The sequence below is a fragment of the Anomaloglossus baeobatrachus genome, chromosome 4 (genome assembly GCF_048569485.1).
Source record: "Anomaloglossus baeobatrachus isolate aAnoBae1 chromosome 4, aAnoBae1.hap1, whole genome shotgun sequence".
NCBI lineage: Eukaryota > Metazoa > Chordata > Amphibia > Anura > Aromobatidae > Anomaloglossus > Anomaloglossus baeobatrachus.
Genome location: NC_134356.1, coordinates 559533174 through 559552778, shown reverse-complemented (window position 1 = coordinate 559552778; position 19605 = coordinate 559533174). Strand labels below are relative to the sequence as shown.

General features: G+C 41.7%; 1 protein-coding gene across 1 annotated transcript in view; it reads right to left on the bottom strand.

The window, feature by feature from the left end:
• Positions 1-4959: 4959 nt before the first annotated feature.
• SYNM (synemin) overlaps positions 4960-19605 on the bottom strand; it is a 92726-nt gene continuing 78080 nt past the window's right edge. The window contains exons 3-4 of the mRNA XM_075345989.1: positions 16991-17064; positions 4960-9396 (exon numbers count right to left, since the gene is read on the bottom strand). Of these exons, the coding sequence (XP_075202104.1) occupies positions 5303-9396; positions 16991-17064 (4168 nt within the window). The 3' untranslated portion in view covers positions 4960-5302. The remainder of the gene's footprint in view (positions 9397-16990; positions 17065-19605) is intronic.

The following is a 19605-nucleotide window of genomic DNA, read 5'->3' as shown; positions in this document are numbered from 1 at the left end:
ATAACTTTATAGAAAGTTGCTGGTCTTTTGTAAAAACAATCTAGGTGAAAGGCGTCACTTTCCCTTACTTTCTGTAAGGGTAGGATTCCACTTGCGTATCTCGCATCGCATCACCCGGGACAGCCTGCCTCTTTCCCAACAGGAGCGTCTCAGCTGCATAGAAATACATGCAGCTGACCCGCTCCTGTTGGGAGAGAGGTAAGCTGTCCCGGGTGATGCAAAGCGAGATACGCGTGAGTCTCTTACAAGTGTTATCCTACCCTAATGAATAGTGTGCAAAAGACACATGTTCACACTGAGCTTTTTCAAGAGTTTTTGGAGGAGAAACTCTCCAAACAACAGGTGTTCAAAAACCACAACACTTCATTGGAGAGTTTCTGCTACAAAATCTCCTGAAAAAAAACTTTAGTTTGATTGTATCTTAAAGGGAATCTGTCACTAGGTTTTTGCCACCTAATCTGAGAGCAGCATAATGTAGGAAAAGAGACCCTGATTCCAGCGGTGTGTCACTTGCTGGGCTGCTTAGTGTAGATTTTATAAAATCACAGGTTAATCAACAGTAGATTAGCATTAGAGGACTAATTGATGTCCAACATATTCATGAGCTCTGTATGACTGCTAGATCCGCAGCAGAAAAAACATTGATTTTATCAAAATGACAGCAAACAGCTCAGTAAGTGACACATCGCTGGAATCAGGGTCTCTGTCTCTACATTATGCTGCTCTCAGATGGGGGAGCAAAAACCTGGTGACAGATTCTCTTTAAGGCTATGTGTACTATGGGTTTTTTTACAGGGCGGTCAAAAATTATGACTTTTCTAGTGGGAACAGCTCCAGCAAACTATCTTTCTTTGTTGAAGTTTGTTTCTGGAAGTGTTTCCTAAAGTGTTTTTTGCAGTTTTTCTCTTGAAGTGTTTTTTTTTACCGCTGTAGAAATTAATCAACGTTCAGGATGTATTTTCCAACCATTGTGCATGGGTTTACTCATCAGGGCCCCTCTTCCTATGAGGTCTAAGGTATTTTGTGAATGGTGAATGTGTGTGCAGGAAAATACGAGTCCCTATGGGGATAGGTGTTTTGTGCATTATTTTGAGCATTAAAAAATTATAAGCTTTCTCAAACATTACATAATGTGCAAAGCTCACCCGCCTGAAACAAGAGTCATACGTAGACATGTGGCCCAGAAGACTAAGAACTAAGGCAAAGCCACACTTCAAAATAACTGGAAAAAAAAAATCTGGATTATATAGTTATTAGCGAAGTGTCTTCATTGTTGGCTGTCAGCATGTTTTAGTTCTGCAAAGCAATGCATTGTTTAACAGCAAAATAAATGGTATCTGGAGGTGCTAAAGCCTGATCAGTCCTTTGTATTTGCATATTTAAGCGTACAGTTTGAAAACAGCAAGACCAAATATTAAGTATCTCATATTATATATTATATTATCTGTTGAAATATTTATGAGGCCCCTTCAGACGTCCATCTTTCCAGTACTAGTGGGTCCGTTTTCACACGTACTGGAGACACGTTCACACACATACTCTAGGTCAGTTTTTTACCATCAGGACTGATGAAAAGGGTCAATAGAAGTCTATAAGTCCATGAAAAACATGTACAGTTCATGAAAGGCATCTGTGTGACATCCGTTTGCTGTCCGTGTAACACAGACAATATCCAAATGTAATAAAGAAGTTAATATTTTCTATGTGTTAAAGATGTGCAAAGACAATAGATAGATAGATATATAGATATATAGATAGATAGATAGATAGATAGATAGATAGATATATGATAGCTAATAGATAGCTATATAGATTTTACAGCTATTAACCAAATACATAAATAATTACAAGAAAAAAATGACTTGGGGTCCCCCCTCATTTTTGATAACCGGCAATCGTAAGGTTTTGTTCACACAGGGCATCTTGTGTTATGTGCGTTTTGAGTGCATCTTGCTGTAGTAGGGGAGAGAAGAAGGCGCAATAGGGTCTTACCCGTCTTACCCGGTTTACAGGGCAAAAAGTAAAAGAGCAATGCACTCACCTGGCTGGGTTGTGCCAATCACAACCCCTTTGCAGACGTGGATGAGCGCTTAGGCGGTTCAGCAGCGGCCCCGTCACAAAGTGAAATATCAGAGTAAAAATAAACTGGAGAAAACGGATTTTATGCCGCGCTAGGAAACCACGAGCATGAGTGTAATAAACTGTTCTTTTATTTAAATCATTCCAACACATTTCGGAGACTCATCTGCCTCCTTCCTCAGGGAAAAAGAATCTCTTTTTCCCTGAGGAAGGAGGCAGATGAGTCTCCGAAACGCGTTGGAATGATCTAAATAAAAGAACAGTTCATTACATTCATGCTCGTGGTTTCCTAGCGCGGCATAAAACCCGTTTTCTCCAGTTTTTTTTACTCTGATATTGAGTGCATCTTGAAAGTGCATCTCATTTTCTGAAAACGCACCCGCGACAAAAACGCATGCGTTTTTGACACGTTTTTACCGTGTTCTTCCCAATGCATTTTGTAAGTGAAATCTATTGACTGGAGGGCTCAAAAACACGGTAAAAACGCAAAAAGAATTGACATGCTGCATCTTGAAAAATGCAGACAAGATGCAGCCAACAAAAGATGCCCAGTGTGGACAGCAAAATAGACATTTCATAGTCTTTGCTGGGAGAAGGAAATGCATGCATTTTGGTGCATCTTTGTGACCACAAAAATGTACCAAAAATGCAGTAAAAGATGCCCTGTGTGAACTTAGCCTAAAGCAGACAGCTGCGGGCTAAAATTACCGGGCTGAGAAGATCCATTGTTCCCTTCCCAGCCCAAAAATACCAGCCATCAGCTGCACCAGAAGTAGCACATCACAATCTATGTGTCAATTCTGGCGCTTTGGCTCTGCTCTTCCTAATTGCCCTGGTATAATAGTAATCGGGGTTATGGTTTTTGGGGTTGATGTCAGCAATAACCATAGACATTCCCATCCTGATAATATCAGCCCACAGTTGTCTGCTTCACCTTTGTTGGTTATCAAAATGGGGGGACCCCACGTCATTTTTTTTTCTTTTAATTATTTATTTATTTGGTAATAGCTGTAAAATCTATATAGCTATCTATCTATTGAGCTGTCTATCATCATCTCTCTCTATCTCGATCTATTATCTCTCTAGTCATCTATCTTTGCACATCTTTAACACATAAATAACATTAATTTCAGTGTCATGCTTTGTTCCTGGTACATGTCACAAGGATGTCTCACAGACACGTACACACGACTGGACAAACGGAATGTGGCACACGTGCGTTTTTTATGCGCATGTGTGAAGAGTACCTAAGATAGCAAGATATAATCTTAGATCCCCATGATGTTCTTTTCCTTTACTAGGAAAGAGAACCAACCACCATGATTTTCCTATATAAACTAAAGCCAATGCTATACTAGCTCTTTCATGCTGATTCTATACATACCTTTAGTTGTGAGATCGGATGTATACTTTCTGAAATATAGGCAAGTAAAGTTTGTGACATACACTGTTGATTGATGGTAATGGTGATGCAGAATATCTAATAGGTGGGTTGTGTTTTGCTAGTTATTCCCACCACTCTCTGCCTGCCTGTCCTTCCTCCCCCCTGTCCTTCCTGCCTCCTTCCTCCCCCTATAATAACAGAGACAGGGGAGGAAGGACAGGCAGGCACACAGGCAGGATTAACTAGCAAAACCCGACCAACCTATTAAATATTCTGCACAAGGCAATCCGACACACCCCCTCCTCTGATTGACACCTCACTGTCAATGTCTAATCTCTATTGAAAGCCTGGTATGGGCGGGGGGCAGCTCTCTGGACTCAGATTGTGTCAGAACGGCTGCAGCCAGTAATCTAAGTGATACAATGTTAGATTCAGGATCTATTTGCCCAAATCATGCTGCTCATAGATGAGATAGCAAAAACCTGCTGGCAGATTCCCTTTATCAAACCCAATGTGCAAAGCCAAATGTTCTAATCTAAGATTGACGGGATTTTGAAATCTACATATCGATCTCGGTCCTGCTACTTTGTTCTATTCATATCCACCATGATAAACAGTCTTAATGACATCTGACCTTAGCTTAAATATTACAGACATGTTATCTGCATGATCTGCATTACCAGACTGCTGTATCACCTTACAGCAGCAATACATTTACTGCTCTCTGACCTATATATAGAGTATTGCCTGTCAGTTTAAGTCAATGAGGATCCCAGTAGGACATACTGTATGTTAAAATATAGCAAATGTATTTGTGTACTTTTTTTTTAAATAATGCAGTACAACTATGAATGGATTTGCATAAAGCAATCATCGCGTCATTTGTGAGTGCATATCCATATTTTGGGCACAAAGTGAATCTGCTGAATGGGTGATAGTCCTGTTCTCAGGTTCCAATCTTATTTTCTTAAACATGAACATATTACCAAGCAGAAGACCTCATTTCACTTCTTAGGAAAATCCCTGTAATGATGAGAATAATATACAGGTAAAATATATCTTTGTACCGTGCACTTGCGATCTAGAATTTCACATCGCTAACGAGATCGCTAGCGATGTCGCAGCATGTAAAGTACCCTTTAGCCAGTAGAGATAAAAAATTGTTTAAAAGAACTGAAGTCCTCAGTGGTTGATACCTTTTAATGGCTAACTGAAAAGATGGTAATAGCAAGCTTTCCAGACTACTCAGGTCTCTTCATTAGGCATGCTATAGCACAAAATCTGAAGAGTCACATATTTATACACAACAAGACATAGAATAGTGCAGTTTTTTTTTTTTTAACTGCACTATTCTATGTCCTGTTGTGTATAAATATGTGACTCTTCAGATTTTGTGTTATATTGAGCCTGATGAAGAGACCTTCATCAGGTCTACTACCTGAGTAGTCTCGAAAGCTTGCTATTATCACCATCTTTTCAGTTAGCCATTAAAAGGTATCAACCACTGAGGACTTCAGTTCTTTTAAACAATTTTTTATTGAGAATAATATATAAATTCCACTTGTAGATCCTTTTGATTGTTATTTTATAAATCGCTGGTTTTCTCCTCTACATTCTGATTCATTAGAATACTAAGAAGATTTAAAATAGTGGCAAAACTTGTGACTGATCAAGCTATAGAATAACATAACAAAAGTGACTTATGTCAATGCTTTAAGACTGTCTAAATGTATAAATGGGCTCCAAAATACTCGTCAGTGGGTTTGCGATGCACATTGCATGACATATATATATTATGTTAAGAGTTCTTAGCAGTTATTATTGTTGCATAGAGTAATTTCAAAATGAACGTCGTAAATAATCCTGGTCAGGATCATCTTCTTCTTCTTCTTCCTCGTCATCAAGATAAACAACAGCCACTTTCTTATCATCAGACACCATGTGACCTTGGTGGACTATTCTTTGCAGCTGTACAGTTCTTTCAACCTCTGCCGTATCACCAATGACCTGGTGGGATGTGATACTATAAGGGAGATGAGAGACACCAGCAATTTCTTCCTCACCATATCCACTTTCTGCCACCTCGGAGTCATCTTTTAATTCACTGTGTGGCTGACTAAGTTCTTGTCCTTCAGTAATCATCATACTGGTTTCTTGGGCTCCATCTTGCCCTGTATGTTTTGTGGCAATTTTGGTTATATCCATTTGAAATGTGAACGACTTCTCTGTTGGACCCAGTTTAATGTGTTTGATTGACCTCTCACTCTCAGTGGAGTCTCCAGATGGAGATGAGACAATATACTCTGATGATTCAAAGGTTTGCTTAGTTGGTCCTTCAAAAGTAATACATTCTGATACATGACTATCCGGGGAACCCAGTTGTATATGTCTAATAGGTATGTTTTTATCTTCCGAACGGGAAATATCTTCTCCTCTAATTTGAAAATTTGGTGAGATGCGGCCTTCAAAAACAATTGGCTCTCTGCTTGGACTTAATTTAATATGGTGGATAGATGTGTTGATGCTAGACCGATCATTTGACGGAACAGCTGACTGTGAATCAGAAACATAACCTTGGTACTTAGTTTCTTTTCCTAGATGGACTTTCTGAGTTGCAAAGTTATATTCAATAGGAGCATGGTCATCGTTGGTATCTAAAGTAATACTAAGCTCATTGGGTCTTGGAATAGATCCTTCCAATAATATTCCCTTTCTCATTTCACCAGCATTAATGTTAAAATCTGAGATAGATTGATTCGTACCACCCATATAATCATCAACCTGAATTGTTTTCTCTTGTTCTCCACTCTTGTTTTCCTCATAAAGCGATGTTTCATAAACTTTGCTTACACTATCCACTGAGTCATCTCTAACTGATAAGCCTCCTGTGACATTTTGTCCAATGCCTACTGTTTTGAAAATAGGTCCATGAAATATAATCTGTTCTGCTTGGAAACTTTCTGTTGGACTAATTTTAATATGTCTAATAGATCTATTCTGGTCTGAGCTGTCTTCTGAATTTTTTACTATGTCCAGTTTCAGTTTTTCTGAAATAGGACCCTCAAAGATTATCTGCTTCTTAGAGAGCATTTCACAGGGACCAATTTTGATGTGATGTTCAGACCTGTTGTTTTCTGTTGGTGACAGTTCACCAATCGAGTCATGTTCGTATCTTGTGTCCCCATGTGAGATTTGCTCATGATTGATAAGTTCGATGTGCTTTATAAATTTAGTTACATCGGGGGAAATTTGCCCTATGGATAGTTCTCTCGTAGGACTGAAATGGATACTTGTGGTAGTTGGCCCTTTGACACTAATCTCTTCAGTATATTGCTCTTCATCACTATGTGCTCCCATGGAGTTATACGAGTCTTCGTACATATCGGATTCTTTTCTATATGTAAGATTTTCATTTTGTTTATGAAAGATAGATGTTAAGTCATCAGATGTTTTTAGATCTGATTTACGTATGGTTGTCACCTCACTCTCCTTAGCTAGCTCTAACATATCTAAATCATCAGCATCTACTGTTTGTGACACATTAATTTCTGCTACAATTGTAACCAAACCACCATCGTCCGTTTGTCCAACTTTTTTGATATCCACTGCCAAACTGCTGCTTTGTGTTAATTCTTCTCCAGTTAGTGCTGACAGTTCATCAACAAGGTCTTGTGGAAGTTTTCCTTGTAGACAATCCAAAGCCCCTTTCAGTTTTTCCTGTGGATCTTTAACATCTTTTGATAAAAGTTTGATTATTGATGTCTTCATTTCTTGTGGAACTTCAATTTTTTTCTCAATTACAATACTTTTGATGTGTGACTGTTCTTGGTCTTCATTGCTCAGTCTTTCTTCCTCTCCACCAGAAGTATCTTTACTAGCTGAGCTATGCTCAGTGACCATGGCATTTTTGAGAAGCTCGCTCAAGCTTTTGCGACCTTGGGATCCTTGTAGGAACTCATCTTGCCAAGAATACTTAAGTTGAGACTCTTCTTCAGTGTGAATCTGACCTTTTAAAGTATCTTCTTCCTCCTCCATTTCTTCTAGGTATGGATTATCATCAGGAACATAAACAAAGTAATCTGTTTCCTCGTCAACATGCTCGCCCCCTGTTATTTCTTCAACTTGAGATGGGCCTTCTCTGAGCTGAGTAACATCTTGCTGCCTTTCTGTTGATGTTGGGATATGTTGTTCAGTAGTGACTAATTCTTCCATGTTGTAGTTGTCCTCTGCTTCTTCTACATGAAATGGGGTAGGGAATTCTCCCTTATCATATTCAATTGTTCCAAATGATTCCTCAACTATCTCAACGTTAATTGACTTTCCTGTCCCTGTTTTTAATCCAGAGTGAATTACATTTCCTATCCATTCTTCTGCTTGTGCTCCAGATACATCCTTTAAGATTGTTTTCTTTGTTGTTCTGCTTTCTATTTCCCCAGGCAAGTTACCAATTGATCCAGGCATGGTTTTTGGTAGCGACTGAGCAGTTGATGTGTTCCATAAATCGGTCAAGTCAGGTTCATCAAACAAGTCAATTTCTTCTGTTGTTTTAGACTCCACAAAAATTTGGGTTTTTACAAAACCATCACCACATTGCTCTTCCTTTTCCATGTAGGTTACATTAGAGTCATCCAAAGCAGTGGGTTGCCCTAATTGTCTTAGAATATCTGTGACTATAGCTTTCTTCCCACCATGTTCTGATGAATTATCTGCCACTTCATAACTTTCATACGTTTTAGTGCCTTCACTTACAATAGTTTGTGTAGAGTTCCCAAAAGGCGTGCTGTGTTCTGACTGTTCCACGTTCTCTGTTTCTGATCTATCTTCTCTTTTTCTCTCATCAGAGTGAATTGGGATACTCAGGACAACTTGCTCTCCTTGCATACTTTTTCCAAATATGGTTGTTCTAGATCCAATGTCCTCCTGTTTCTTCTCAATAGAAGAAAGGCTATCTACTTTTCCAATAAAAGTGTTTTTATCAGTCACATTTCCTTGTACTTTATCCCCCATAGAACTTTTTTGTGAACTATTTTCAATTCTTTTTGCTTCCAGTTGTATCGGTATTTCTAATATAATTGTCTGATCTGAACCTGTTAATTCTTTTTCTCCACGTACAACTGTTTTTATCACACGAGTGTTCTCGCGGATGTCAAACCTTGATCCTCCTGCAACATCCACATCACCTACTTCAACGTTTTCTAATTCCTCCTTTCGTTTCTTAGCTTGCTCTCTTTTTTTCCTTTCTTTTTTGATGGGAAGCTCTTGTTGTTTAGGTTCTTGAGTCACCTCTTTTTTCACTGATTCTGCTACACTTGCTGCTTCATCTCTGATTGTATTCTGTTTTTTGCTATACTGAAGATTATTTTCCATGGTTTGTTGTGTTTGTTCCAAAGGCTTTGATGTTACTTTAAGTTCTTCTTTTGTTTGTAAAGTCCTTTGGGAGATAGAATCCTGTTTTTTATCTTGTGTCCCATGTACATCTACTTTTCTGGCTTCTTTGGAATGAGTTCTTGGACGAGCTACTGGTTTAAGATCTTTAACTTTCTCTTCTTTCTTTGTTTCACTTATAAGTGTTGACTGGGTTGATGAAAATGGTGTGATAATTGGCTGGCTTGTAAGGCGCACTGGCTGATAGAAACTGTGTGGGAATGCTGCCTTGTTTAATGTGTCATATCTTGAAGGAAAACCTATTTCCCATCTTCCACCTTTGTCTTGAGTTGTATTTTCATATGCATGTGATACATAGGAACTGCTTGCATTACCCAGGTTTGAATATTTTGATCTAATTTGTTGTTGTGGTACAGTACGAGTTAGGAATCTGTCTACATTTGTGGTGTCTATATTTCTTCTGATCTCCTCTTTGCGTCTTGGAATTGGGTATTCAGTTCCTCTTTGAGAGTATTTTGTTGATTCTTCAAAAGATGATGTTACATATCCTAAATAAAATATACCACATATATGTTATGTAGAAAATGAGAATATACTTTAGATTGCTTGTATCATGTTTGAGAAATATAGTTATATGGGCGAAATTTTAAGAATAATATTTATATTTATTTATTTGGGATTTTCTATACTAAACAGGAAATTATTAAAACAGTATGCTTGTATACAACATTATATTCAAGACAAGTATTGCTTTGTTCCTAATTCTAAAAATATCAAATATCATGAACATAATGCCAAAAGTATGTGGGCACTACTTAAAAATAGTGAGTTTAGCAATTAATTTAGCATTGTTTGTACTTTTTGATAAAACCATATACAGTGTGTCCACCCATATCCTGTCCACCGCCATTAACTTGAGAACGGCGGCAGCTATAGGCATAGAAGTGGTATCTAGGTATAGTAAAGTAGCCATGCGCTATGCAATGAAATCACCTATTGCGCCACCTGGTGGAAAACAACAGAGTTAGCATTTTTATCTCGAAATCGAAACGAGATAGAGAAAAAAAGTGAAGTAAAAAATTGTGGGGCATCATCAATTCAATACGAATTGACACCTTGCATACAGAAATGCTATGATATGAAACCCATGGCCCCCCAAAAACATTGAATGCTGGACACGCATCTGGCGCTCAGTTAACTTTGATGCTCAAAGTGGCCACTATCAGCTGCAATGCACATCTGGACTCTGGACAGCATACTGTATCCTGCTGCACGTTGTGCAATATGGTAGGTGACACGTTTGCACAAGCATCTGTAATACGTCGTCATAGGTCCTGCAATGTTGGTGGAGGGGTCGCATACACCTGCTGTTTGATGTGACCTCACAGAAAGAAGTCTAATGGGGTCAGGTCAGGTGAGCGTGGAGGCCACTCCACGCAGCCACCATACCCAATGACTTGTAGGAAGGTCCCCATGATGTATCGCTTCACATCCGCAGCCTTGTGAGTTTTACACGTTCTAATCATAGCATTTCTGTATACAAGGTGTCGATTCGTATTGAATTGATGATGCCCTACAACTTTGTAATTCACTTTTTTTCTCTATCTCGTTTCATTTTTTAGATAAAAATGCTAACTCCATTGTTTTCCACCTTTACTATACCTAGACACCACTTCTATGCCTATAGCTGCCGCCGTTCTCAAGTTAATGGCTGTGGACAGGATATGGGTGGACACACTGTATACAGCTCAATGGTTTTCACCAAATTCATATAATACCAGCTTTCTAATAATTCAGTTAATGAAATTTAATCAAATTAGACTCTAGATTATCTCCATCTGCCAATTTAGCATAAGAGAAATCATTGCTTGAAGTTATTTTCATGGTTTGCTATCAAGGAAAGTAACTTGAAATGCTACATGATGACTAGACATTCTACAGAATTGTCTGTTTTTCTCGGTCAGTATAACACAAGTTTCAGAAAAAAAGAATGAAGAATAAAAAATTATTTGCTAACTATAGTGAAGACTTATTTGACTAACTTGCAAAAATTACAAACTGGCACCTTATCAAACCTTTTTGGGGTGAACTGAAACATTAGATCTGTGGCACAATCTATATAATCATTTTAATAGCAACGGGGTGAAAACCTCCATAATAATTTCCATGGTTTTGTAATTCAGAAATCCTAAAAGTGTTTGCCCACATACTTATGGCCATGTTGTATGGTATAAACACACATTTTATATATATATATATATATATATATATATATATATATATATATATATATATATATAAAAATATATATATATATATATATATATATAAATACATAAATATATATATACAGTATATATATATATATATATGTACACACACAGTGTATATATATATTTATATATATATATATATATATATATATATACACAGTGAGTGAAATGTATTAAACATGTCCCCAATTTTCTATGTAAATATATTTCTAAAGGTGCTGATGACAACCCATCCAATCCACATAGGCAAAGAGATCAAGCCTTAGATGTCCATAAATTTAGTGATTTGTAATAATGAGAAGTGACCCAGTGAAGAAGTATTGAACACACGTACTGATATCTATTTAATACATTGTACAAAAACTTTTGTTGGTGATGACAGCTTCAAGACGCCTCCTGTATGGAGAAACTAGTTGCATGCATTGCTCAGGTATGATTTAGGTACATTTTTCTACACAAACACTCTTCAAATCCTGAAGCATCTGTTGGCTTCTTCTATGAACTCTGAGCTTTAGTTCCTTTCATAAATTTTAGTTCTTCCCATACATTTTTTATTGGATTCAGGTCAGGTGATTGGATTAGCCATTCTGTTTTATTTTCTTTCTCTGAAACCAATTGAGAAATTACTTGGCTGTTTGTTTGGGATTATTATCTTGTTGAAATTTCCACTCTCATTTCATCTTTGTCATCCTGGTAGATGGCAGCAGTTTTTATCAATTGTCCATGTATCCTTCCTTCAATGATATGAAGCTTGCCAGTGCCGTATGTTGAAAAACAGTCCCACATCATCATGTTCCCACCTCCAAACTTCACTGTCAGTATAGTGTTTGTGGGGTGAGATGTAGTGCCTTTTGGCCTCCAAACATGGTATGTATTATGGCATCCAACGAGTTCAATTTTGATCTCATCTGACCAGACTAAATTCTCCCAGGATTTCACAGGCTTGTCTAAATGTTGTTGAGCAAAAATTAAAGGAGCTTGAGTATGCTTTTTGTTCATCAATAGAGTCTTGTGTCATAAGCATGTATATAGGCCAAGGAGGGTGAGTGCATTACAGGTCTTTACATTACAGGTCACATACTGGTCTTTCTGTAGCTCTCCACAAGTGGTCCTCAGCTCTTGGACAACTCTTCTGATAATTTTAAACTCTTGTGAAGAGCACCTGGTCAAGGCCAGTTTATAATGAAATTATGTTCTTTTCACTTCCAGATTATGACCAAAACAATACTCACTTGAACATTTAGTAGTTTAGAAATTCTTTTGCAACAATAAGGTTGCGAAAGTCTTGAGACAGCTCACTGGTTTTACCCTTCATGAGATGTTTCTTGTGTGGCACCTTGATAATGAGAGATCTTTTTTAGGCCATCAGTTGACCCAGCTGATATTATTATTCACTAAGTGGCAGGGTTGCTTTCTAATTACTGATAGATTTCAGCTGATGTCATGAACTCCATTTCTTTTTGCACCTCTCTTTCTTCATGTGTTCAATAATTTTTCCCTATTTCATTTCTCATTATTATACAACACTAAATTTATGGACCTCTATGGTTTGAATTCTGTGCTGCCTGAGTATGGTTTGGATGGGTTCTTACCAACATTTGTTGAGAAAGTCATGTCAATAGCATGTTTAGAAATATATTTACTTAGAAAATTGGTGACGTGTTCAATACTTATTTCACCCGCTTTATATCTATATACAGTATATCACAAAAGTGAATACAACCCCTCATATTTGTAAATATTTTATTATATCTTTTCATGGGACAACACTGAAGGTATGATACTTTGATACAATGTAAAGTAGTCAGTGTACAGCTTAGTATATAACAGTGTAAATTTGGTGTGTCCTCTAAATAACAACAGTGAGTACACCCCTAAGTGAAAGCGGTCAAATTGTGCCTAAAGTGTCAATATTTTCTGTGGCCACCATTATTTTCATTCACTGCCTTAACTCTTTGGGCATGGCATTCACTAGAATTTCACAGGAGCCGCTGGAATCCTCTTCCACTTCTCCATGATGACATCACAGAGCTGGTGAATGTTGGAGATCTCGCACACTTCCACCTTCCGTTTGAGTATTCCCCACATTTGCTCAATAGGGTTTAGGTCTGGAGACATGCTTGCCTTTTCCAGCACCTTTACTCTCAGTTTCTTTAGCAAGGCAGTGGACAACTTGGAGGTGTGTTTGGGGTCATTATCATGTTGGACTATGAAGGGTGAGAATTATGCTCTGCTTCTTTGGGTCACAGTACTTGTTGGCATTCATGGTTTCCTCAATAAATTCTAGCTCTCAAGAGCCAGCAGCACTCATGCAGCCCCAAACCATGATACTCCCACCACCATGCTTGATTATAGGCAAGGCACACTTGTTTTTGTACTCCTCAACTGGTTTCTATCACACATGCTTAACACTATCTGAACCAAATAAGTTTATCTTGGTTTCATCAAACCACAGGACATGTATCCAGTAATCAATGTTCTTAGTCTGCTTGTCTTCAGCAAACTATTTTCTTGTGCATTATCTTTAGAAGAGGTCTCCTTCTGGGATGACAGCTAAACAGACTAATTTGATGCAGTGTGCAGCGTATGGTCTAAGCACTGACAGGCTGACTCCCCACCCCTGTAACCTTTGCAGACACACAGCAAGCGCTTATATGTCCATTTTGAAAAAGAGAACCTATGGATTTGACGTATGTGTGCTCAACTTCTTTGATCAACCATGGTGAGGCCTGTTCTGAGTGGAACCTGTCTTCTTAAACAGTTGTTAAACAGTCTTGATAAACTGTCTTGTTAAACAGTTGTATGGTCTTGGCCACCATGCTGCACCTCAGTATCAGGGTGTTGGTAATCTTCTAATAGTCTAGGCCATCTTTATGTAGAGCAACAATTCTTTTTTTCAAATCCTCAGAGAATTATTTGCCATGAGGTGCCATGTTGAACTTTCAGTGACCAGTATGAGAGAGTATGCGAGCGATAACAGCAAATTTAACACACCTGCTCCCCATTCACACCTGAGACCTTGTAACATTGAGTCACATGACACCAAGGAAGGAAATGGCTAATTGAGCACAATTTGTCCATTTTCACTTAGGGGTTTACCCACCTTTGTTGCCTGCGGTTTAAATATTAATGGCTGTGTGTTGAGTCATTTAGAGGGCACACAAAATTTACACCATTATACAAGCTGTACACTGACTACCTTACATTGTGTCAGAGTGTCATATCTTCAGTATTGTTCCATGAAAAGATATAATGAAATATTTACAAAAAAAAAATGTGAGGGGTGTACTCATTTTGTGGTATAATACATATATATCTGTAAGATTATTGTTCAGGCTTCGTATGTGTACTCAAGAACAATGTATTAAAAAATGAACAATGAAATGCATGTAAATTATATGCATTTACTATAAATATAGAATAAGTAGTTATAGTATGGGAATTGTGGATTGGTAAAATAGCCTAAAGAACATCATGGTGACTCTTAAGCGGGTTTTACACGCTGCAATCTCGCTAGTGAGAATGCAAGCGATCGTACCCGCCCCCGTCGGTTGTGCGACACGGGCATATCGCTGCCTGTGTCGCACAACCTCGCTTACCCCCGTCACACGGACTTACCTGCCCTGCGACGTCACTCTGGCCGCCGAACTGCCTCCTTCCTAAGGGGGCGGGTCGTGCGGCATCACAGCGACGTCACACGGCAGGTAGCCAATAGAAGCGGAGGGGCGGAGATGAGTGGGACGTAAACATCCCGCCCACCTCCTTCCTTCCGCATTGCCGGTGGAGGCAGGTAAGGAGATGTTCGTCGCTCCTGCGGTGTGACACACAGCTATGTGTGCTGCCGCAGGAACGAGGAACAAGATCGCTAACATCCTGAAAGCGATTTTTTATTTCAGGACGACCTCTCCACGGCAAATGATTTTGCCCTCTTTTGCAATCGTTTAAGATCGCTCTTAAAGGCTGCTTTACACGGTACGACCGATTGTGCAATTTCACAATCGATCGTACCCACCCCTGTCCTTTTTGCGTCACGGGCAAATCGCTGCCCGTGTCGCACAAAGTCGGTAACCCCCCGTCACACGTACTTACCTCTCGTGTGACCACGCTGTGGGCGGCGAACGTCCACTTCCTGGAGTGGGAGGGACGTTCGGCGTCACAGCGACGTCACGCGGCCGCCGGCCAATGGAATCGGAGGGGCGGAGATGAGCGGGACATAAACATCCCGCCCACCTCCTTCCTTCACATAGCCGGTGGCGGCCGCGTGACGCAGGTGAGCTGCTGTTCATCGTTCCCGGGGTGTCACACGGAGCGGCGTGTACTACCACGGAAACGATGAACAACTAAATTAAACGATATTATGGAACCTAGTGACCAGTACACGACTCACGATTTGTGAGCGATACTGCGTCGCTAGGAGGTGTCACACAGGCCGGCATCGCCAGCGATGCCGGATGTGCGTCACAAAAACCGTGACCCCGACGATCTATCGCACGATAGATTGTCTAGTGTAAAGCAGCCTTAAGTGTTACACGCTGCAATCTCGTTAATAACGCCGGATGTGCGTCACAAACACCGTGACCCCGACAATAATTCATTAACGATATCGTAGCGTGTAAAGCCTGCTTTAGAGTGTTCCAAAAACACTAGGACTGTTAGGGAAAATATATACTTTCTATATGTTTCCTCCAAAACATGTTGTTTATGGTAGTCTATTGACTCTTAGGGGTACTTTGCACGTTGCGACATCGCTACTGCGATGTCGTCGAGGTCAAATCGAAAGTGACGCACATCCGGCGCCAGTAACGACGTCTCAACGTGTATAGCCTAGATGCACCGATAAACGATCGCAAAAGCGTCATAAATCGGTGATCTGTGTAGTGTCGGTCATTTTCATAATTTCGCTGAAGCGACAGGTACGATGTTGTTCCTCGTTCCTGTGCCAGCACACATCGCTGTGTATGAAGCCGCAGGAGCAAGGAAGTTCTCCTTACCTGCCTCCACCGGCTATTTGGAAGGAAGGAGGTGGGCGGGATGTTTACGTGCCGCTCATCTCCACCCCTCCGCTTCTATTAGCCGCCTGCCGTGTGACGCCACACGACCCGCCCCCTTAGGAAGGAGGCGGGTCGCCGGCCAGGGCGACATCGCAGGGCAGGTAAGTGCGTGTGCAGCTGCCGTAGCGATAATGTTCGCTACGGCAGCTATCACAAGATATCGCATGTGCGACGGGGGCGGGTACTATCGCGCTCAGCATCGCTATCATCGGCTAGCGATGTCACAGCGTGCAAAGTACCCCTTATTAAGGGGCCTGTAGTCTGCTGATGAAACTGGAGGAATGATGTGAGCAGTTTGAAACTCTGTTGGAAGTGAACACGTCTGCCATATAAGCATTGTTATATTAGCAGTTGTCTGAAGTATTCTGTGTGTACTTTAAAGGGAACCTGTCACTTGATTGATGCTGCCCAAACTGCATGCAGCATCAATAAGAGCCTGGCTGCAGAATTTCAGACAGCTATGGTTTACTTTGAAATGTTCCTGCTTTTCAATAAAGTAATTCAAAGATCTAGCTGGGGACCAAAGCCAGAGAGAAGACTAGTCCAGCTCTGCCCCTGGCCGACGTCTCCCAGTGCTGCTAAAGATGTTTGACAGTTCACTCCCTATGTTCATACAAAGAAGGGACCTGTCAATCACATGAAGCTGCGCTGCACAGGACTGGCTGGGGACGGAGTAGGACTAGTCTCGGCTTTCTTTGGTCATGGTCCCCGTCATTTCAGAGATAAATACACACGGCTGGAATCGTGAAGCCGGGCTCTCCCGCAGTTCAGATGACAGATTCCTTTTAAAAAGGAAATTAGTGACAACTTTATTTTACCTGCCGGCCTGTCCCGAACTGAATGTTCTGTCAGGATCACTGTCCCTTTTTTGCATTCTGCCTCCAGTAGGGCTCTGTGAGAAAAAGACCACATGATTAATGAAAAACATGGTGAAAAACAAAGATGTATAATATGTAAAATAAACAAATGTAAATGATAAGTGCATACAAAGCAGATTTCATTCAATGAGTGATTATCTGTTAAAGGAAGTTTGTTGGGTGGATTACTAAAGACCCCTTTACACACTGCAACATTGCTAGCAATATCGCTGTAACGTCACCGGTTTTGTGACGTAATAGCGACCTCCCCAGCGACATTGCAGTGTCTGACACGCATCAGCGACCTGGCCCCCGCTGTGAGGTCACTTATCGCTACTCATCTCTCAGGAGCATTTTTTGGTCCTTTGTTTCCCGCTGCGCAGCAAGCATCGTTGTGTTTGACACCGTTACAACGACTTCATTAGCGACTTCCCTTTCAAATAGCTGCTTTGACACGTCCCCAACGACCAGCTAGGTTGTTCTGCAGGTCCGTATCGCTGCTGCGTCGTTGACCAGGTTTGCCTGTTTGACAGCACACCAGAGACTTTCCAGCGATCCCGGCCAGGTCGGGATCGCTGGTGGGATCGCTAGAAAGTCTCAGTGTGTAAAGGGGCCTTAAGGCCCTCTAAACTGCAACCAATCTTAGAATAAGCATGTGTCGCGGGCGGAGGAGGGGACGCTGCGCTCTCCCACTGCTCGGGTCCGGCTGCCGCTGCTGCTGCGGCCGCTGCTGCTCGGTGGCTCGAGCGATGGGCCGGATCCCGGGGACTCGAGCGACGCTCCTCGCCCGTGAGTGAAAAGGGGAAGGGTTTTGGTTTTGGGGATATTGTCCGTGACGCCACCCACGGTTGTGGTGATTGTGTGGACACCACCGCTGCTCTGGACGGGGATCCCGGGAGCGGTGACAGGGAGCAGCGTTGTTGTTATTTCTCCCCTCTGTGGGTATTGGGTTGGTTGTCCCGGGGCCCGGTGATGGGGTAGGGGTGGATGGCAGGCCGGGTGCGGGGCCTGGTGAGGTGCAGGGTCGCGGGGGCAGTGCTGTGCCGCACGGCACGGTGGTACTCACTCAGCCTGAGATTATGACACAGTTCTTGGTAAAACACACGGCTGGAAAGACGGTTCCCACGGACGGCTGCTGTTGCTTTTCCCCAGTAGTTAACGGTGACTGTCTCTTTCCCTGCACCTAGTACTTCTGTTGGTTCCAATGGGTTCCCACCGGTAACCCGCTTCCCGACTTGGATATAGGCCGGAGGAGCCCCTTGTTGCCCGCAGGCGCTGGCCCTGAGAAACTGGTGCCTTGGCGGTGGCGGTGTCTCTCTCATACGGTTGGACTGTTGCCTTCAATCGGGACTTAGTTGTTTGGAAACCCGGAGGTCCCCTTCACTGACGGATTTGGCAAATTCACGGCGACTCCAAGCCTTGCCGGGATCCGAAAGGCCCCTGCCAATGGTGCTGGCTTCTCCTAGTGTACCGGTCCGATACCGCCGGGCCACCGCCCGTCCACGGTCCTTACGGCAACTCCGATAGGCCACTCCTGCAGACGGTCCCTGCCGTCTGCTAACCTTGCTGTCTCTGTCCGGGGTACACACCCGGACACTCTCAGATAGTTGCTCTACTACCACTTTACTCCTCACACTCTCCCGTCCAAAACTAATCTGCTCTCTTTTCCCACCTCCAGGACTGTGATCTCCTCGGTGGGTGGGGCCAACCGCCTGGCCCACCCCCTGGTGTGAACATCAGCCCCTGGAGGAAGGCAACAAGGATTTTTGGGTCTAGCTTTGATGTGCCTAACCGGGGTGTAGGGTGTGGTGATGTCATTACCTGTGACCCCTGGCTTGTCCAGGGCGTCACACATGGAGTACAGAAAGTAATCTGACCAATGCAGCATAATATAAACAGTATATACTATAGGATGCGCTGTTTTCACACCACTTAGTGGTGCGAAGTGCAGAGGTAGCTGTTGGATCTGTTCCTCGAAGCCTGAGATGGCTCAAGGGCCCTCTGCCACACAACAAGAAACCTATAGTACAATTGCAACCAGATGTTTACAAACCCTATCTAAAAAAACACATATGTATGTTTTTCTCATTATCTAACATGAAATCAGAATAATAGGTTCCCGTTTTAGGTCAATTAGAATTCCCAAAATTATTTAGATTTGCCAAATGCCAGAATAATGAGAGAGAGAGAGAGAATGTTTTACGGCATTTTTATTACTTTCTGTAAAGTCAAAGGTTTACATACAGTAAAGCGGGCTTTACATGCTCGTAAAGCGATCGTACCCACCCCCGTCGGTTCTGCGACACGGGCATATCGCTGCCCATGTCGCACAACCTCGCTTACCCCCATCACACGGACTTACCTGCCCTGCGACGTCACTCTGGCCGTCGACATGGGGGAAAGTGGGGACGTCACACGGCAGGCGGCCAATAGAAGCGGAGGGGCGGAGATGAGCGGGACGTAAACATCCCGCCCACCTCCTTCCTTCTGCATTGCCGATGGAGGCAGGTAAGGAGATGTTCCTCTCTCCTGCGGTGTCACATATAGTGATGTGTGGTGCCGCAGGAACGAGGAAC